General features: G+C 34.9%; 1 protein-coding gene across 1 annotated transcript in view; it reads right to left on the bottom strand.

The window, feature by feature from the left end:
* Positions 1-285: 285 nt before the first annotated feature.
* The window catches only part of CRISPLD1 (cysteine rich secretory protein LCCL domain containing 1), a gene marked incomplete at its 5' end in the record, with an annotated part of 35,465 nt that continues 15,038 nt past the window's right edge, over positions 286-20,712 (bottom strand). Inside the window, 13 exons of the mRNA XM_082280856.1 lie at positions 286-386; positions 2,299-2,429; positions 6,745-6,820; positions 8,912-8,984; positions 9,071-9,114; positions 11,942-12,072; positions 12,685-12,751; positions 12,877-12,937; positions 13,030-13,209; positions 14,320-14,420; positions 15,277-15,392; positions 16,887-17,019; positions 17,153-17,271. Coding sequence (XP_082136982.1) covers positions 335-386; positions 2,299-2,429; positions 6,745-6,820; positions 8,912-8,984; positions 9,071-9,114; positions 11,942-12,072; positions 12,685-12,751; positions 12,877-12,937; positions 13,030-13,209; positions 14,320-14,420; positions 15,277-15,392; positions 16,887-17,019; positions 17,153-17,271 — 1,284 coding nt within the window. The 3' untranslated portion in view covers positions 286-334. The remainder of the gene's footprint in view (positions 387-2,298; positions 2,430-6,744; positions 6,821-8,911; positions 8,985-9,070; positions 9,115-11,941; positions 12,073-12,684; positions 12,752-12,876; positions 12,938-13,029; positions 13,210-14,319; positions 14,421-15,276; positions 15,393-16,886; positions 17,020-17,152; positions 17,272-20,712) is intronic.

Below are 20,712 nucleotides of genomic sequence, written 5' to 3'. Positions count from 1 at the left end.
TCAGATGAAGAAAACAAGGAACATTTGTGAGCTTTGAATTAACTGTATAGGAGTAACTGCTAAGAAAATATAGCAATATTTAACACAGGATTCAAAGTATTCTTATATATCATTATAGATTTTCAAATGAATTTTTCTCCCATGTTTATTTTTACAGATTTTTTCCATTAAGATTTATACGTAATTTAAACTTTTTGGTGGAAAGCAGTAGACATCTTCTGTACAATAATGTTACAGCTTTATACAAATTTTAGGAATTACAAGAAATGGCCTGTATTAATCTTTTCCAAGTGCTCTTGTTTCACTTGCCTGTTTTATGTTTTACTTGCTAGATTCAAACAACGGCAAATACTCTGAAAGCCTTGCTTCCTGGAGGATTCTGTAAACTGGAACATAAAAACATTGCTTACGTTATTTTTAAGACTGTAACACTCCAGTAACAACTTTTTTTAAATTTTAATTGTTAATTCTAGTATCCTGCAGCACTTCTTGTGACAACTCATAAATTTAGCTATCTAGGATTTCTTTAAAACTGCTGCAAATAAAAACTACATAAATTTCAGATTTTTTTTTTCCCTAACATCTTATTAGGAACAAATCACAATATAAAAAAAATTCAAATAATCCTTTGTGATGAGGGATTCTAGATTCTAGTGTAAGGAATTGAAGCAAAAAATAGAAAGTGTTTTGGAAATAGAGAAAACATACATCTTATGCTTACTATTCTAGCAACTGTACTTGGAGAGAACTTGCAGACCCAAGAGATTACTTGTTTGTTTAGTTGCTTATACAATGAAGCGTAGATTTCTACAGAGACCTAACATCTAAGAAAAACAAAGGGAATTCCTTCTGAATGGATAAATATCTGGCTTCAAAAGAAAAGAAACAAAAACACCCAACTCCAATGAAATTTTGATAGGATAAGTATTTTTGCCTTAAGTTGGACCAGCATGTCCTATTTAACGGTCCATTGTTTTTTCTTCAGCAAACCCTGTCTGAAGATTATCTGGGAAGGGAAATGGAGGTGAAAGCAAGGAAAGGCACAATGGAACAGGTTGGCTGCAACAGCATTAGAATTCATCATCTTCTGCTTCACAGAAAACTTGCATGGGACTCTTCTCCAAACTGCTGACCTCCCAGACTTTACCAAGATGATTTATGTGTAAATATATGTGTATTTATACATATTTTAAAATGCATATTTATAGATATTATAGAATACATATATTAGATATAAAGTATAAATAATGATCAAATTTGCAACATTCTTCCTGTCTGCATCTCTACTCGAAAAGATTTATATGGAGAGCAAAAGTGTCAGTAGGGAAGCACTCTAAGGAAACTGGGTGATCACAGAGAAAAGTAAAAAAATATGTGAAATAAGTCATCCATTGAGTAAAGAAAATCTGTATTTTACAAGCTTCCAGATTTGTTGAAAGGTCTGAGAGAAAGAGAGCAGACATTCCCCTACCCCCAATTAAAAGCAAGACAAAAATACTCAATATTTTCCTATTTTTGGGTTTTCTAAAGAAACTTTTTGAGGTTTTTTCCCACTCAAATTTCTCAGAAAGACTATAGTCTGGGTTAGGTAACAATCATTTTTAGTCTAAGAAACATTCTTAGCTTTAGAGGATGAAAAGAGTGGTACAATGTTTTTAAAGTAATTTCTCTTTCTTTATAACTTGGAGTTCTAAATCCCTTTCAGGGATTAAATTTAATCTGCAACATATTAGCCATGTGTTATCATCATACAATGCACAAATACACTCAATACAACTAATGAACTTTCACAGTATCTCCATGTCTTTCAGAAAAACACTGTTAAATTATTAAAAAAAAAGTTTCAGTGATTGTTAATTTTCATGTTTGTGACTATTAAGTATGATTCAGGATCACTGGTTCAATACCATGTAAATCACTAATGAACAGTTCACAGGAACCAATGAAACTGCATCATTAATGTTAATTTTTAAAAAATCCCTAAGGATGTAAAGGCAATTTTCTTATCAAATATTGTGTTAGTCGCTACAGAATCAGCAAAGCAAACAAGAGCAAGCAAACTTTATTTCATAAGCAGCTTTTCAGGGTAATGTTTTATGAGCTTAGAGGAGGCAGGCAGCTCCACTACCACAGCTTCTCCAAAGTCACCACAGCTGTTACACAAGCTCTGTAAATCACCCCTTGTTGCCTGTTTGTTTGGCTTCTAGCACTGCCTCAGGTACAAACAGACACAATGCAAGACTGTGAACCTTATCGAGGTCAAGAGTAAAGTGTAATCTTTGCAAATGGGCTCTGTACCTTTCTGAATATATCCCATTTTGAAAGGAAGCAACATAGACCTTTCTTTTGTCTACTGGCATAACATCAACATAACCGCCCTGGTTGCGGACCACACCAGCGTGCACTGCTGCCCGGCAGATACTGGAGATCTGAGGAGGGAAGAAAAAGATTAGCTTTGCAGTCATCCTTTTATTCCATAATTTTTAAGAAGAAGACAAATAAAGGTATTTAAACCAAGTTTAGGAAACATAAAATAATTATATTTATTGCACGACTAGTTTTATTAGTCGTACAGTATTTAAATCTGCTTCATAGGAATTAGGCCAATTTACAGGAATACAGACATTGCCTTTCAGGTCACTTTCACCATGATGTAAAAATAATTTATTTCAGGCTATTTCTTTTCAAAGATCAGGAACGTTTGAATTCTTGAGCCTTTCAAAATGAAAGAATCTATCAGCCAAAACATCAAACATCAGTGAAATGATCCATATTCAAAGGGAGAATCACAGTTTCCTATCCAGGCATGGGTAAATACTAAAAGCTAATTAGATGAAAGGTGTAATGTGAGCATGAGACTGAAGATAAGAGGTCTAAAATGAAAATTGTCTGTGAAGTTAACAGCACCTGCAGTTTCCTGAAACCTCTATTCTCTGGTCACTAATTCCCCTCATGAACCCATGAAGAATAAACTATATCCACAGAAGCATTCCTCAGTGGCAATCTTGTTAATTTAAATAAGTGATTTAATCTTGCAGTACTCTGTTACTCTTTCAGCATTTTAAAAATTGTCAGAAGAATGAAACTTTTTAAATATTCCAGAAGGTAGATCCCAATCTTTAATACATAGCATAGCAAAGTGCAGTTCCAGCTACAGTGAATCTCTATTTGGAGGCAAGCTTTTTGGTGGAAAAAGTCTTAAATGCAATAGGTTTCTCCACAAGCAACCTTAAAAAACTTAGTCAATATAAACATAAATAGCTGGTCAAACAGGCCACTATTTAAACAAAAATTGCATTTTTTCCAGTTATAACTGGAATAATTTATACATGTTATCATAGCCATTTTGCAATCTCAATGCTATATAAAATCAGGAATTTAAAATAGCAATGATTTTCCTACTGTCACTCTAAGTGCAGGACTTGCCGGGTTCACCCGTATTTAGTTAGTCTTTTAATGTTCCAATATTTAAAGGAGTAAAGATCTGAAATACTTCATGCAAGTAATCTTTTGCAAAGATACTTTAGAGGATTTTTTCCACGCTGCTGGGTGCAGTTTTAGAACATGCCAGCAAGAATGCCATTTAAACCCCTCTGTACTTTTCTTCCTCCCAAGGTTGTAAAACTTTTGTTATATCCTGAACACCAACAGATGCATTATTGCTACGATTATAGCATCCCTTATTTATCCATACTGTGGAGTAACTAATCATGTGCAATTTCAAATACCCAGGGGGAAAAATGGCCTCTGCAATGCAGGATTACAGTCAGAAGAAATAAAAGATGATATTCACAAAGCAGTTAACTACACTCAAGAACTAGAAGAATACTATTCATTCTATTCATTCCTAGTACAATAACACAGCAGTAACTTTGTTTTCAGTTCCCACTAGAGATATAAAAAAAGGCTAGAAGTACAATTGGGGAAAAGAAAGATCAGCTTTTTCACGTCTGTAACAGTAACCAAAATGCTACACTTTTTACATCATGAGATAGGGATGTACCTTCATAATTACAGTTGAGGGTAGCTAAGATACTGGCTGTTCTCATGTTATCTGAAATTTCTAGTCAAGTAAAAAGGAAAGAAAAAGTCAAGGGATGTAGATTTTGACAGAAGAGGCTGACTACTTGTTGGAAATGATCTCCAGCAGAGGATGGGGCCACTGTTAGGGCTGGTATGACAAGTGGACCAATCAAGTATGGCTGGGCTAATGCTCAACATTTTAAAAGTGAAGACAAGACATGGAATATGTGAAAAAGGAGAGGTGAGAAGACTGGGGTTGATGAAGCCAGTTCAGAGTCTATTTTCAGATGAAAAATAAACTGATATTCTGATGCTACATTCCAGATGAGACTGGACAACAAATGCACATACTTTTTCAATATACGAACAATTAAATGAGTATAAATTCATAGTTATGAACTAGTTTGTAAGAATAGCTATGAATATATGTATTTAGTTTTATAAACACATGCAGAATACATTTTTTTCAGAAAGTATTATCTACCCTTATTTCTCAAGAACTTCTTGTCTTGGAATGAGACTATTAGACATTCATTTAAATGGAATCAGATTCCAGAAGTGATGCCACAGTGTTTCCTATGTTCAATATTATGTCATCAAGAGCACACTTCCTTGAACCACTAAGGTAAGCCTCCTGTTGATTTAAGCAAAACAGGATTTCACTATGTCTATCACAAATTTCAGCATATTTTTTGTGGTTTACATCAGCACCCTTGTGTCACTTTCTGGAAGACTTCAAAGATTTGGGGTTGTTTCTTTAATTTTGATGAAGAAATTCCAAAGGATATATAAGGTAGTATTTTTAAGTTAGTATAAACACTTCATACAGCATTATGTGGCCGTGCTTCATTGCTGTGTTGTGAACACTCCTAAACTTGTTAGTATTTTTAACAGGTCATAGGATCTGAATACCAAGTTGCCCAATTATTTCCCTTCTTTGGGTACTCCACAAATACCAATATCTACCACAGCATATCATTACTCTACAAAGGCATTTAAACCACAAGTGTCTTTAGCATACCATCATAGGAATATGGAGCTGTTTAATAGCTTTCTACATCATAGTCTCTATATTTTACCATAGCAGAGAATTATGAATACTCTTGCAAAAGTTTCAGGGAATATTTCCATATACAGTTACTGAAACAAAAATCAGTATGACCAAAGCCCTCAAATGGTATAAAATTATACAACTCCATCAAACTCTTTAAATAAAAGATATTTGTTGCTCTCTAGCCCCCAAAAGAAGTTAGGTAGACACTCTGAAAAAGTAAAATTAATTCTGCTCTGCAGATACCTATTTATCTCCTTTACCACTCTAGTCTCTGTACTACAAACTACTACAAACATAATCTAGAACAGCACCTTCTGTGTAAATATCTACCCTGACAGCATGTGAAGTTGGTAAGATTCCCATCTCTGGATTCCAACCTGTATTTATGTCCATTTTTTCCTAAAAGCACACATTTCTATACAATGGAGATGAATAATGAGATAGTACACCTAAAATAATTTTAAACTAATTAAATTCTAATTTAAACTCTGTAAAACTAATTAAAGTCACCTGGGACTTCTCCAGCCAAAGAAAATACATATTCTGAGATTTCCTCCTGTTAAACACATGTATGTCTTCTTTCCCCTCAACAGTCTCTTCTAACTCACTGGGAAACTTTGTCTGTAGCCCTTAATTGCAACCACAGAGCTGAAAGAAAATCATCTTCCTCAAACTGCACTTGCATTGAGTCTATTTTCACTGCCTCTTTTATACACATTAAGGATACAGCCAACAAATCAATTATCTTTCTAAAGTGGAAGTACTGTTCACACCTGTGACACTACTTATGGACAAGAGCGTTTTCAGGACAACACACTCAGGTAATCTAATGGACATTAGTTAGTTTCAAAATACTGATGAGTAAATATTTGCATATTATTTTCACACATTTCAAAGAACTGGAAAGTAGTGAAAATCATCATCTGACCCAGCTGGTTGCCATACTACTCTTTATGGCATCCATAAGACAGTTAAACCATAGAGTTTACTGCCAAAAATGTGAACTACTTTCTCTGCCACTACATCCTGGCTTCTCCATAGAGAGATGACAAAGGAGGGGCATAAAATAGAAATCTCTTTTCAGGTTTTCTATCCACCTCAGAACTAAACATGTTGTAGAAAAGACAGGGAAAAAACTTGACTAGCAAACAGAATGACAAGAAAAAAAGACTGTTAAAATAACATGACAGTGTGAGATATTTTATACAAAGAGATCAAAACTCTGTTGCAAATATTTAGCTATCCACACAGATAAGAAATATTCAAAGTAAGAAGACTGTGGACATTTATTTTAAGAATAATATTTTTTCGTATAGTCTGACAGAAGTTAAGACTGCATCAGGATCTAAAGTGAAAGGGTTTAAAAAAGTATACACTGCTAATGTTGAACAGTGGGATTTTTGATAAAAAACTGAAAGTGGGTCCAGAGACCAGTGAAGCCTACAATGAGTTTTCAAATAACTTTCCGTATCTTCAGCAGGTGAGTACTGCTAACTTAAATGGGAGCCTCTGACAAAGAACTTTTGAAAAGATTGCATGAAAAATCAGCATACAAAAGAAAACTGTATATCAATATTCTTCAATATTCTATCTTATAGTTACATTATAATTTTTTTCATGGAATTTTATATCTCATTATATAACACAGTGTAAATCCCTATACTTACATCAGAATAAATTCGTGTACCAATTACACGAGCGTAGTGTGGATTTGCCTGCATACAGTTGTGAGGACAATACACCCTGAAAGATCAAAAACAAACCACATATAGTTAGGAAGAGTATGAGGATTAATATATCATGTTCAATGACAGCATTAGTAAGTATAAATCAAGTTGATTATCTGTACATATGGGTCTATAATGCTATTTAAAAGCTGTCAGTTTTTAAGGCTTTGACCATACAGTTGAAAGCATTGCTAATGTGTTAAGGTTCATAATGAAGTGCTTAAAATCATACTTTAACAAGTTTGGTCTTCTTTCCTTTCATAAGCAGATGGTGTTCTTGCTCAGCATGTGAGGCAAGTAGAAAACTCAGTGAGAAGAGAGACTGTTCATTATTCTATAATATATCTGATTCTAAGCACCCTATACAAAATGTACAGTCAGATATCTTCACAGAAGAGACAGATCTGAGTGAGGACCTGTTATGATACTGGTGACACAGGCCAATTTAGCAACTTATAATGAAGGTGAGCATTGGCATCTGTGGTTAGAATGAAAAACTTTGGAAAGTAGTGAGATTCCTAGCTGATTCTGGGAGATCAGAAACCTACCAAAACAAAGACTGTCTTTATTAACTGCATTTTGTTAACCTTTGAGGAAAACTTCCTCTGTGATTCATGTCTTCTGTAGCTTCAAAATGCACAGGAAAACCATGTGGGAAGCTAAGAGTAGTACAAAAGGTGTCAGCATCTTATTTGCTAATTGTGATATGCTTCAAGCAAGAACCATGATTCAACTCTAGGACTACTCTGAGTTACTTCATTTCAAAAATGGAGCCACCCTACATGGGGCAGCCCTGAGCAAGTGCTATTCTCCAAGATGTTATCCAGGCTCCAATCAGTATTTGGCAAGTCACATCACTTGGGCATACTAGAGTCTTGCCAGATGGGTAACTAAAGCATGTTGATAGAGTCAGGAAACATACTTTTGTCAGAAGGAAGCAAGAAGTCAAAGAAGCCTTTTGAAGACCTGTTGATTTATGAGTCAGGAGTAAGAGGGAAAAATGAGGTTGTATACTCAATGCCATGGCTGATTACTGCTTGTAATTCCTGAGACTACATTTTCAGAATTAAGAGCATGCACAGAATCTTGAATGAATCTCTGCTTTTGTGAATTTCCTTAAGTTGACACATCAGAGTGATGTAATTTTTAACCTTGTACTTATTTTTTAATTTTCCTAAAGACAAAACCTATTTTTCTCTTAATGAAGCTAGCTTTAGTTTTTAATAATGAAGAAAAATAGACAAAGATTGAAGTATGAGCTTGTACCCATCCATTCCTGTGTTCTGCTTCTTACCTTACATCTTCACATCTTCCAGTTAGAAAGCCAGGAGTCATAGCCAAACACCAAGTAAGTCCATGGACCCAAGTGCTACATGAAGGGATGTTTTACTAGCAGTTTTGGCTTTGTACTTGTTTCCTGTGTTGGCTGTAGGACTGCTATGAAAGTAATCCTGTGGATATCTCCAGCTTAATTTGTGGTAAATCATGCTACAGTGTATTTACCTTTGACTCATCTGTGGTTTTAAGAACTGTTACCAAATTCCTTTGTAAAAATATTGTGGTACAGGCGCCTTTCAAAGAGTTAAAACACAGTCTTCAAAGAAATGGCACAGATATTTAAAGCCAACCTGCAGACCAGACATATTAACCAGATATATTTCAATTTTATTTTATCGAGTTTCTCCGGAACTCCCAAGCAAATTGGTAACTTCTACAATAAATATCTGAATTTTATCCTCCGATTGTATCTGTTTTACAGGTATATAAATTGAAATAAAGTGTACTTTGCCCAAGGTGCATATATATAAAAATGGACAATGAAAAATAAAAACACACTTTTATTCACAGTCTTTAGTCTAATGATTTCACTAAGATTAGCAAGAGGATCTTAATGAGTAAAAGAAAAAGAGACTTTCCTAATGAAAAATCCTGCAGATCATCTTTACCTCCTTCTACTAAGACCAAAGACTAAATATCACTTGAACATTTCTGACTTCATTTTTACAGCTACCGTTGTCGCCTTTCTCAACAACTTTAGACAACTTAAATTAGTAAATGGCAGAAAATAGAGCAGCACTTTAAATTAATGACATTTTATGAATTTTACCTTGGACAGTGTGAGGCTGGTTTTTGAAATGGGCACAGCTGTTCCACTGTGGTTTCACAGGTGACAGCCTGAACTGAAGAAAATAAAATAGAAACAAGTAAATGTGTGCTATTTAGAAAAAAAAGAGTAGTGCTGAGCTTGTAAGAAATAAATACTAACCTGTTACTTTAGAGACAGTGAAGGAGTTAGCAGATTGGTATTTTCTAAAGAACAAATATTAGAAATTACCAGTAAATAACATATTTCAGTGATTTCTTTTAGCTAGAATAATTTTTATTAGACAATATGGAAATAAACCCAAGACAATGTCCCCGATCAGTTTTTACTCACTGCACCCCCTTCTCCCCAGCTGGGAGTCTATTTATTGCAATGACACATTTACTTTGTACTCCCAGGGAATCTGTTTCTAAAACAGGAATGTGTGTTAAATTCTTTCAGGAATTTAATTTGCTAACAGAATGTGTGGTAGATACCAATTATGCAACATACTGCTCCCTCATAGTGTAGCATATGGTTGCTCAGAAGCTTTCATCTACCAGAAGAGATCATTCACTTTCTGCTGAAGATTCATTCATATAAACAGCTCCAACACTGAGAAGAGTTTCTCCTAACAGCCTTTCTGAAACATTTCATTAATTTTTTTCTTGGATCTTGCATCTCCTGTTATCATGAGCATCATTAAAAACCCAGTATAACATGCAAGAGTAATTTTTTCTCAGTAATTATATGGCACCCAGATGTATCTGCTTCCTGTTGTTATAAAAAATCAGGTATATAGGTTATGTAGCTTCACTACAAATTGATGAACATTTCTATTTTACTCCCCTTATCTTCTGTTTTCCTCGTCTTTTAACTCCTGGGATATGCCTCTGATTCTGATATTTTTCATCTGTAACAAAGCTGATGATGCTTTTGGCACCATAAAGTTACTTATTAAAAAAAGAAAAACAAACCAAGGAAATGATTCCCTATTCACCTTTGGAGCAAATTGCTCCCGTGGACTCTCACTGTTTGCCTGCATTGGTTTATTTACTTGTATGACCCATCAATTTCACATTGCTCGTTTATTGGATTCCAATTCATTTTCACTGAGGTAGCTCATACTTCTGTTGCCCTAGCATTGTTGAACACTGATGTAGGAATATGTATTCTATTGCTGACTAGCTTGTTGAGATACTGAGAACAGTACCCTATCCTAAAAAAATCCAACAGCTGAAAAAACATTGTATTAGCAATCCTGATAAGAAATCAAAGGAGCTGAAGATTAGGGCGTTTGCTCTATGCTGCACTGACACTTAGTTTTCTGTACTCTCTATTCTGTTTTGCAATACACAGAAAAGGTGAGATCCACTTTATTTCATCTATTCTTGAGTAGGTATCTAGTTCATGCAAGGCTCCATCTACAGACATTGGTGAGAGTCAGGTAGCGGCAAGGCATCCCCAGCTTTATTGATGGGCCTTTTGAAAGTTTGAAACTTTAGTAAATGATCTTTATTTATTCCATAGCTAAAATAACTTGCCCTGAGTTCCAGTTCTCAGAGGATAGGTGCTAAATACACTCTCTAGGCTGGACACTCATACAGTTTTGTCTCATATAGCACAGAAACACAGATTTCAACTCATGGGAAATCAAGTGATTCCAGTTTAAAGACTTTTTTACAGGTTATCTACTCCTACATTTGTAAGAAAGCTGGCTCCTAATATGTTAGTATTGATATAATCAAGATTTACTTCCCTCTTTGTATCAAAGTAAATAAAAAAAGAACTATTTGTCTGTATCTTCATTCTTAGGCAGGTAAGTCAAACCACAGTCAGGTCACTGGATATCCAAAGAAGGTGATTGATATCAATGCCTTAAGTGCTACCCAGGTAGATCAAATTATACACCACTGAATTTAGTCTACCAGGTCAGTGCTCCTCTCTATGCTGGGTTAGACATATCTGTAGAAAAGAGAAATGATGACAGGTGTCATAGCCCGTGTCATTTGTTTGCACAGTACAGTGTGAGAGCACAGCCTCTGATGATTACCTATCTCCTTGACTCTTGGGTTTACACCTGAACCAAATATCTCACTCAGAAAAATTCTGTTTTCTTTCAGCTCAATATTACTCCTATGAGCTATACATACACCACTATTACACGTATATTAACTATAGACAGAAATAAGGACAGCAATTTACAGTTCTGAAGAATACATTATGATATAGTGAAGTGTAATTTGCAAATACTAATAATATCTTAGATTCAAATATACTAATACTGATTATCACTGGATAATTACATATGAAACTGCCAAGCATTCTTCACTTCTATGTGTTGCTTTTCTGGGTTTTCCTTTAGCATGTCTACAAGTATTTGGAGCTGTTTTCACATACCAGTCTTAGGGAAGGCACCTCAGCAGTGCAGTACACCTCCAAATGAAGTTTCCACAGTATGGAATATTATTCCATCACTGGCCAATGCAGAAATAGTGCAAAATATTTGTGCAAAATGTAGTATGTAGACTGTGGAACTGTGCTGAAATTAGCGAACATACTGGAAGAGATGTATTTCTTCTTGGTTCATATGCACACTAAAAGAGGCTTATTTACAAACACAAACTTGTAATATTATTGCTTTTTTAATTGTCATAGATTGCTCTGCCCATGTCCAAAACACCTAAAACAATCTGCCAGTATGTACTAGTTTTCGACAACAAATAGATACTCTTACCAATTAATTAACTGAATACTCTCAATATTAAGATTATTTAACTACAAACACTAACTTACTGCCCAAGTGACTCTGCAAATTATTTAACCTTCTTTTGTATTATTATTGTGCCAACTCTCTGTCCACCGTTAAACGCTGGCTAAAGTTTCAGAATGGATACAATACCTCTATATCCACATGCCTTTTTATAGCATTTTCATATTCTTTATGACAAAAAGCATAGCAAAATGTTATTAAAAATGTGATCTATTTTGTATGAAATAAAAATAAACAGGTGAAAACCTTTTCATACATTTTAATTTTAAGAAAAAGCTTACCCAATTGACTGAACGCCATTTCTGTAAGACTTGATGAAGTAATTTTTCCTGCCTTGCCTAGTGACATCAACCCAACCACCTTCATTGTCTAGGATGCCATAATGTATGGCAGCTTTACAAATACTGGATTGCTGAAAAATAGAGCAGGAAAAGCAGATCCATGTCAGACAAAAAACAGGTTTTAATTACAATGTGTCGTTAAAAACTTGGCAGAGAGTCCCTTATGTGTGACTTGGTCTATGTAGGTGTTATTTCAAACAAATAAACCACCACTTTGCCTTACTCAAAGATAAACTATTCTCATTTACAGCATACTTGTTCACAGTAGCTGTCATTTCCTCTACTGTTTTCCAGTTCTACAGAGTAAACTATATACTCTCAGCTAGTATTAAGGTTACACAAGCAGGCCCATCTTACTGAAACAGTTCATGCAAGCATACTCACAAAACGCTGTACTTCTCTTTTAGTTGCACCATCACATATTTGCACGTAAATATGTGGACACAAAAATTCTACTTCTGTGTATGTGTAAGCGTGAAGTACATTTGTACAGTACATACAGAAAAGCAGATGCAAATTTAGGTCATCTGATGCTATCTTAAACATTTGGTGTAAGCTTTTACTTTTGGTGAATGCTGACATCCTCAAAATCCATTCTTAATACGATTTTAACTAGTATGCCAATAGAAAAGACATTTCATTAAACACTCTACTGGTACAAAATCTAATTTAAAAGTATTTACCATTTCATAATGTACACTTCCAATAACTTTGGCTTTGCTATCCAAACAGCCAGCAGGACATTCATACCTAAGAGAATTAAATACAACTTGGTCTTAAATCCTGGGATTACAAAAAGGGAAAATATTCCAGCTCACATACAAATATAGCCTTTGAGAAAAATCTCAAAATGACAACTGTAAAATTTACCATACCTATTGCAAGTTGTTCCTTTGCACTGATCTCTTAGCCTTACTTCACATGAAACAATCTGAGCTAAAACAAGCAAAAAGCAAATTCACTGCAATGAATTTGATACTAGATAATTCAATTTTGTTGACAACTTGCAAATCAGGTAGATTCCTTACACATTTGCTGTGTGCTTATTACTTCATTTTTCTCACTGTCATCAGTGCCTGTGGAGGCTGAAGGTTGATGTGTTCTTGGCCAGCTTTGCACAGTTGCATCCTGGGCTTTGGATCTCTGACGTTCAATCTCATTAGTTTCCTCTTCTGGTTCGTGGGGGGAATAAGGTCTTTCTGAATCCTCTGTTTCAGAAAATGGGCAAAAAATAAAAAATCTCAGAAAAATAAAATCAGTGTGGAATGTAAATCCCTTACCGTGTTTCGGTAATACGGCTTTGTTCTCAAAAAGTGGCGGACAAAAGGCAGAAAGCAAGGAAAACTCTCCACAGCTTCATAAGATGGAGAACTCAAGATTAATAAAATACCTCAAGTGTGTTTGTGATAGTGAGCAAAGATATACTCCTTTTTCCCAGCACTCACAGCACAATTGAAGTATGAAACTGCTCTTAACGCTCCTGTTTTAGTATCTTTATGCCATCAGAAAACCAATGGAACAAAGACAATCTCTCTTACACATGGGCAGAGTTTTACCAAGTTCATAGATAACTTGCAATTAAAGAAGCTTATTTAATAGTAACATACACCTGAAAATGAGGCCCTTCTATTCATACATAGTGAAAATAATTCTGAAACACTCATAACTGAATCTACATTTCTTACTTAGGCAAGAACCATAAGGAAGATATTTGGGCACACACATGCAGCTTTCATATGGTCCATACGAAATCTCAGAAGTTATTAACAAAAATTGCTAAATGAGTTGTTCACAGAGTGGAAAAAAAGAAGCAGCAGCTTCATAATATGCTGTGTTTCAATGCTATAAAATATGAATAGCATTCCAAAAATTTTAAGAAGTTAATAATCATCCTAGCTGACATTTTCTTTAATTACTAATGTCTTCTAGCTTTGTTATTGATTTTTCACACACCACATGACAATGCCACTGAGATAATGTTTCCCTATAAACAAATGACTGCATAGAATTCCAGTGTAATTACAGAAAGGCATATAAAGAGCACACAATGAGTCTCCATCTTTGTGTACTAAAATCCCTGAACCAGCACTTACCAGCAGGAGTTCAGTGCACTCCATTCCCTCTGGTGAGGCTCAGCCTCACATATCACAAGTACATGCTCCCATTCATCACAGTAAAGCAAGGCCCTAACTGGTCTTTGGGCACACACATAATATATTCTATTCCACTATGTTAAAGTACAATGAGGAAAGAAATCAAAAGAAAAAAAAAGACATTTCTATTCCCATTTATAGTTGTAACAGTGAAATAGTACATACCTCTGTAACAAAGATTTTCTCTACAACCTCCTCCAAAACTAGGGGGACATGCAGAACAGGGGCGGCCAGGTTTATAAGGAGCATGACCCCACCAGTTTCCTCTTTAAAAAAAAAAAAAAAAAAAATCAATCAGTGATCATATTAACATTAAACAGTACTTAATATGCCAACAAATAAATTATGAAAACCAGAGGCATATAGACCATAACATTTTTCTGATATTCCCAAGTTACAAGCAATAGGATGAGAGGAAATGGCCTAAAGTTGCACTAGTGGAGGTTTAGATTAGAAGCATTTTTTCACTGAAAGGGTTGCCAAGCACTGGAACAAGCTGCCCAGGGAAGTGGCGGAGTCACCATCCCTGGGGGTATTTAAAAGGTATGTAGATGTGGCACTCAGGGACATGGTTTAGTGGTGGACTTGCCAGCATTAGATTACTGGCTGGAGTCAATGATCTTAATGGTCTTTTACAATCCAAATGATTCTATGATTCTACACCAAATACACAGAATATAGCTGAAAAGTTCATGAAGAAAAAAAATGAAGAACTGACATAAATTGCTGTAAGATCTTTTCAGACTGGCACAGCACATAAGACTAAATTCCTCCACTTCATGAGAGCAGGCTCCACTCTCCTAGATGGAATATCATACAAAATCTGATCCTAACCATGGGCTTCCTGTTACACATTCCTTTATGTCACAGTGGGGAGATACATTTATTTTTCAGAAAAATATCACACTACAATAAAGATCTCTGATGCTGTATATGTACTAAAATGCAGGCCAGAAAACTCAGAAGAATATTTGTGCAGAGAAAGACTGTTTGGGAACAATGCTCTATTTCATAACAGTACAAAAACCAGAAAATCCAGACTGATTTCCTTGCAGATTATTTCCTGGACTATAATAAAGTATCTCGCCCCCTCAAGATATTTTTGGGTGTCAATCTACTTACTTAGGAGAATAATTGCATACAAGATAAACTGCTTTTGGCCAAATCTGCCCCCAGATGTTCATATTATGACACAAATTAATTGCACAACCGATTCTGCTACTTGTAGCCCAAACAACCTACGGAAAAGAGGAAAACATGTGAAAACCAAAGATTATCAACTTAAAACTATCTCCAATATAAAAAATTCAAATCACCAAAGCAATGTATTCCCCTCTGTTATAAATGGCTTCAAGTGACCTAATTACAACTGTCAAAAGGCCATTCAGTTATACCCTTATTAGAGAGAAAAGCTTTACCTTGATAGAAAAGATATGTCTCTCATTTTATACAAATGCTCTAAGCATATATTTGAAAGTGTAGCAAAACATTTACTAAACAGGATCTGAAGAACTGGTTCTTAGAATTACAATTAATAGATAATTGTGAGTTAGAAGTTATGTTCCCATGTGCTGAAGTTCCTAAAGTACAACCTAAAGACCCAGAGGGGTTTGGATTGGTTTGACAGAGACAACAGAATTTTTCAGCTGTAAAAGAGGTAACAAAGGATAAAATGATTAACAAAATCACTCATATACTGAATAGACCCAAGTCTAATGGATTTTAAATGAATATGCTTTTGTGTCATTGCAATCTAAGGTGGCTGTGCTCCTGTATTCACCTTTCATCGCATATCTCAAAAATAATCAGAATGATGAAATCTGAATTGTTCAAATGAGACAAATATGACAGGTGTTGAAAATGTATTCATTCAAGGTAAGCCAAATCTGTAGATCCAGCAGGATTTAAAAGTTGAAAGAGGCAAGTACTATGAAGAACTAGTACTACAAAAAAGCTGTATATAGTAAATGCAATTACATTTACTATATGTAATAGTAATAGTATGCATAGTAAATGTAATAGCAGGTAATGGTAAATGTAATTACAGGTACTTTCATAGAAATGGTAAATAAGAACATAGAGGTAACTCTACTTTAAAATTAGATACAATTGTAAATTATGTCAGTAAACAGAAAATTAGTGTTCAAAGAGCAATAATTTTTAAGTTTTCCATTATTATGTCAAAAATTAAATGTGGACTGTAGTATAATCTGAAGATTATGTATTTCCCATACACTGAAAATACGCTGATAGCCCTCAGAAGAAATTCAGTCTGGATACACAGAATTCAGAAGTATGAGGTAAATAATCTCTATGCTATCTTAAAATCTTCCTGAAGTTAAAACAAGGTCTTAAAAACTAGTCTGATCTGAGGAATTCACCTAAGAAAACTTTTTTTTTTTTAATGAGCTGTTCCTGCAACATATTATGGGAAGGACTATCTGGATAAGTGCACTGAGCAGTAACACTCATTTTAACACTGCGGTTTGCGACCTTTTTCCTCATCCTGCTGATATTTATGAGGATGAAATCTAAAGATTTGTATGACAACCCTACTTTGTGACTGATACACCCAGTGGTTGTAACTATGGAGTGTAAATAAGCCCTTGCTGGGCTTTTGTGCTGTGGTATCTACTGCAAGTTTAGTGTGCTCCAAGTGTCAGACAGCAACCTAGCTGGAAGTCTCTGCCATTCTTTCCCATAGCTGATAAAAATCAAGCACACCTACATACCTGTGTGTAATGTGTACAAACAGGACCAGAGCATCTGTACGGACAATATGGGTTGCATTCATGAGGATGAGGATATGTGAAATCTCTCACTTCATCATACCATGCTTGGACATGAAATGTTGGAGGTCTGTACCTAGAGAAGCCAGTAGCAGTGTATTAGATCATTCAAAAGTTGTAGCTTCTACCATTGTTCCTTTAAGTAACAAGCAAATTTTGTTAGATTTTAAAAAATCTCATACATTACATAAAACAGTATCTTAAATTACCTTCCCCAGTGTGCCCCCAGATTCTGTCCAATTGATGGAAGAAGGCTTGCTGGTCCATGTTCCCAGAGACAGGCTTCAGCCCATGACTCTGCAGATCTCTCCAGCTCTGTATCCCATGTCTGAAATTTGAAAGGCAAGAAAGGGAAATTTTCTTAGAAATATTTGGTATGTATCTTGTTCTTAAAAGAAAAAAAAAAATTGTCCTTTTTTCGAATTTTTGAAGTTTCTTTTACTGAGGCAGAAGACTGGAAAGTAAGACTTGAAAAAATGTCTGCTGCATTTGTGTTACGTAAGAAAGAAAAATGTTTTCACCAAGAGAAAAAAAGTTTTAATCCCTTCACAGCATTCCCTTTAGAAACCATGTGCAGCCATGCTGCAGTGAATAAAGCACAAATATGAAACTGAAAGGCTTAGTTCAATTTTCCAAGCGAAATTAAGTGCATTTTCTGTCTCGTGAGCTTTACTTTTGGTAATGGGCATTTTTCTTAGCCAAAAGGGTATTTTATCCAACCTGCTTTCAAACAAGGCTTTATTTCCTCTAAACTAATAGTTTATGTGAAATGAATGCAATTTCCTCTTCCTTTTCTATAACCAGCTTTTGTTGAAATAATGCACAGTTCAAACACAAATTATGAAAACTAGAGTAAGGTTGTCGTTCCTTGATTTTATGGCCAGGTTGGCAAAAAAGAGACATTCATGATAGTAAGAGGCATGCTTAGAAAAGTTAAAGAAAGATTATGAACTGTTGTTTATCCTTAATTTTTATTCTTTTAGGGAGATGGAGGAATAAGCTTGAAGCTGAAAGGCAAATCCAAGTTTCTTTCTTTCAAGAGCATACTAAGACACACTCTTCTTGAAAAAAATCATACCATACTGTGTATGCATAGTTTTTACTGCAGTAAGCTGGGATTTGCTCAAAGTGGTCCATGGCTCTAGTGCAACGTTCCCATACTTCTGCTTGACTTTTGGAATTTCCTGATAGCTGCTGAAATAGTTTCCAGATACTTGACTCTCTAATACCAACACTCAGGTTAGGAAACTAGAGTATTTCCAGGAGAGAAACACATGTCTTGATAGAACCTCAAGTCTTTCATCATACGTTCAGAGTAAGTTTTATAAAGTGAGACTATGCTATCTAAATAACAGTAATTCAGTATTTCCAGATCCAAATTCCCATGCAGACACTGGAGATCATGTCTACTAATTTTTGGCACAGATAAAAGGTAGAAAACTCCTTAACACAGCCAAAGACTACACAAATATAACAGACAAATTCCACATGCTAAAATTTATTTTTCTATTGATTTTGACATGCAGTTTTCAAATTGTTAATCAGATAACTCATTAAAAACAAGTATGTCCTTGGTTATACAAGACCATGATTATGTAAAGAGTTTATTATCACTCAATTTAATCCTAGAATATCTGTTCTTGCTTCTCTTCTTCAGAAGTTTCTAACATATTGGATTGCATCTTGTCTGTTATTATTAATATTACCAGCAAATAAAATACTTACAGGGTACATTTTGGCTCCCAAAATTCAATATTTATTTTGACAGAAATACTCAAAACAGTATAATAATGGCAGAATAAATCTTTTAACCCACCTATGGATACAAAGACCACTGACTTTAGAGAACAGTAAGAATTTTCCATTCACCATCCTAGGCCATTATTTCTGTGTCATAAGCAACAATTTTTTTTAATCTCCGTAAGAAAATATTCAAATCTTAAACCAGGAAGTTTTATATGACAGTTTGTATAATTCTTTTTCTCCTCCCTTTAGTTGTCACACCACCATAAAATGTTCTTCTCGCTATTGCACCCATTGTAAAAACACATGAAGGTTAACATACTTCCTCCATGAGACTTCTACTTTGTTCTTATAGACTTTAGTACAGTTGCTTCATCTTCTACCACAAAATCACAAGACCATAATATTTTAAAATAAAAGCAACTACAGTTTGTTTTTGTTGCATATATTGTATGATATTAAGTCACCTCAAAATCTTACAACATGTAGATTTAGCTCTTGGGATGAACAAATCATAAAGTTAACACATTTGCCAAATAATTGGTATTAAGAATAGTTTTGCCAACTGGACTCTGAAATACAAATTTAGAATAAATTAGACTTATGATGGAGCAAAATTTGGGCACCTGCTCAGTTTTAGAACTTCCTACTTCCAAGGCTAGTTATCATTTCTTGTAGCTCTTATAGCTATTCAGAATATCAGAAGATATTCTCTTGTAAAGCTTTCCCCCACATTTTCAACTCTTAAAACAGCAGTCATGGTTAAAGGAATTGTACTGTTTTTCTATTTTTTTCACCACACAAGGTTAAAAATATTTTATGCATATATTTTAACTGAAATAGTGATACTTTAAAAAGTTTAGAGCTAGGCAATCAATAGTAGCTGCTTGAATCAACTCTTCAAGCTTGTGAAGTAGTTACCTTTAACAAAATTTCCTTTAAAGAGTGATGAAAGCTATGCATGACAGAGCCATCCAGAACTCTGCAAGAACAGCTTTTTGATGAAAAACTTAAATTCATCGTTAATCCTCCTGACAGATGAACACCCACACTCCAAGCGCTGTTGAAATCGGATATGGTCTTCAAAAAAAGTTCTGTCTTCTTTAACTGTTTCTCTGCCTTCATCCACAGTATAAAATATTGTCTTTACTCCCTTTACCCTGCCTAGCCAGAGATAAGCACACTTCCCACTTTCTAGGCCTCATCATAATACACCTTCCTTGAAGCAGCTGCATTTATGATTACCAAGACGAAACTTAATTTCTTTCTCATTTTAATCACTGAAGTATATTTTGAGATGTGATGGAGTAAATAGCAAAAGCATTACATATTCAGTTGTAAAAAAAATCAGTCAAGTGTAAATTGCACTATAGGATAAACCCTCCTTAAGTGTAGTATTAATGTTCAATGGGCTCATTTTCTCAAAGCCACCACTTCCTGAAATGTCTTTAATGGAAGTTTAAAAAAAACAAAACTACTAAAGAACATCAATTTTATGAAACATTCCGGAAGATCTTCCAAATGTCCCAGTTCCAAAGAATTTCCTAGAGATTAATTTTCTTGATTACCACAAACTTCAGAGAAAAAGTGGAAATAAAACACCACTTATCTCCTACAGCCAGTAGATGAAAAAGAGATAGAAGAGCTAGAAGTCACAGTTGCTTGTGTCTCCAAGGCCTACCAAAACAGAAGCCATAAAACACAAACCCAAATCAATGTAGAAATGAAAAGGTTTCCCAATCTCCAGGATCACTCTAATGACCTTTAATAAAAAGAGGGAAACTTCATATTCAAGGACCATCTTCTCCAAGCTCAAGGATGATGCATCCCGATGAGCAAGAAATCAGGCAAAGGCATCAAGAGACCTGTGTGGATGAATAAAGAACTCCTGTCATTACTCAAGCATAGCCAGGAAATACACAGGAGATGGAAACAGGGTCAGACCACTTGGAAAGAATATTGAGAGGCTGTTAGAGTAAATAAAAATGAGACAAGGAAGGCCAGGACCCTTCAAGAATATGGTCAA

This window comes from Coloeus monedula, assembly GCF_965178545.1.
Source record: "Coloeus monedula genome assembly, chromosome: 1".
NCBI classification, from domain to species: Eukaryota; Metazoa; Chordata; class Aves; order Passeriformes; family Corvidae; genus Coloeus; species Coloeus monedula.
The sequence above is the reverse complement of the archived record's forward strand: the minus strand, read 5'-3'. Positions and strand labels throughout refer to the sequence as shown.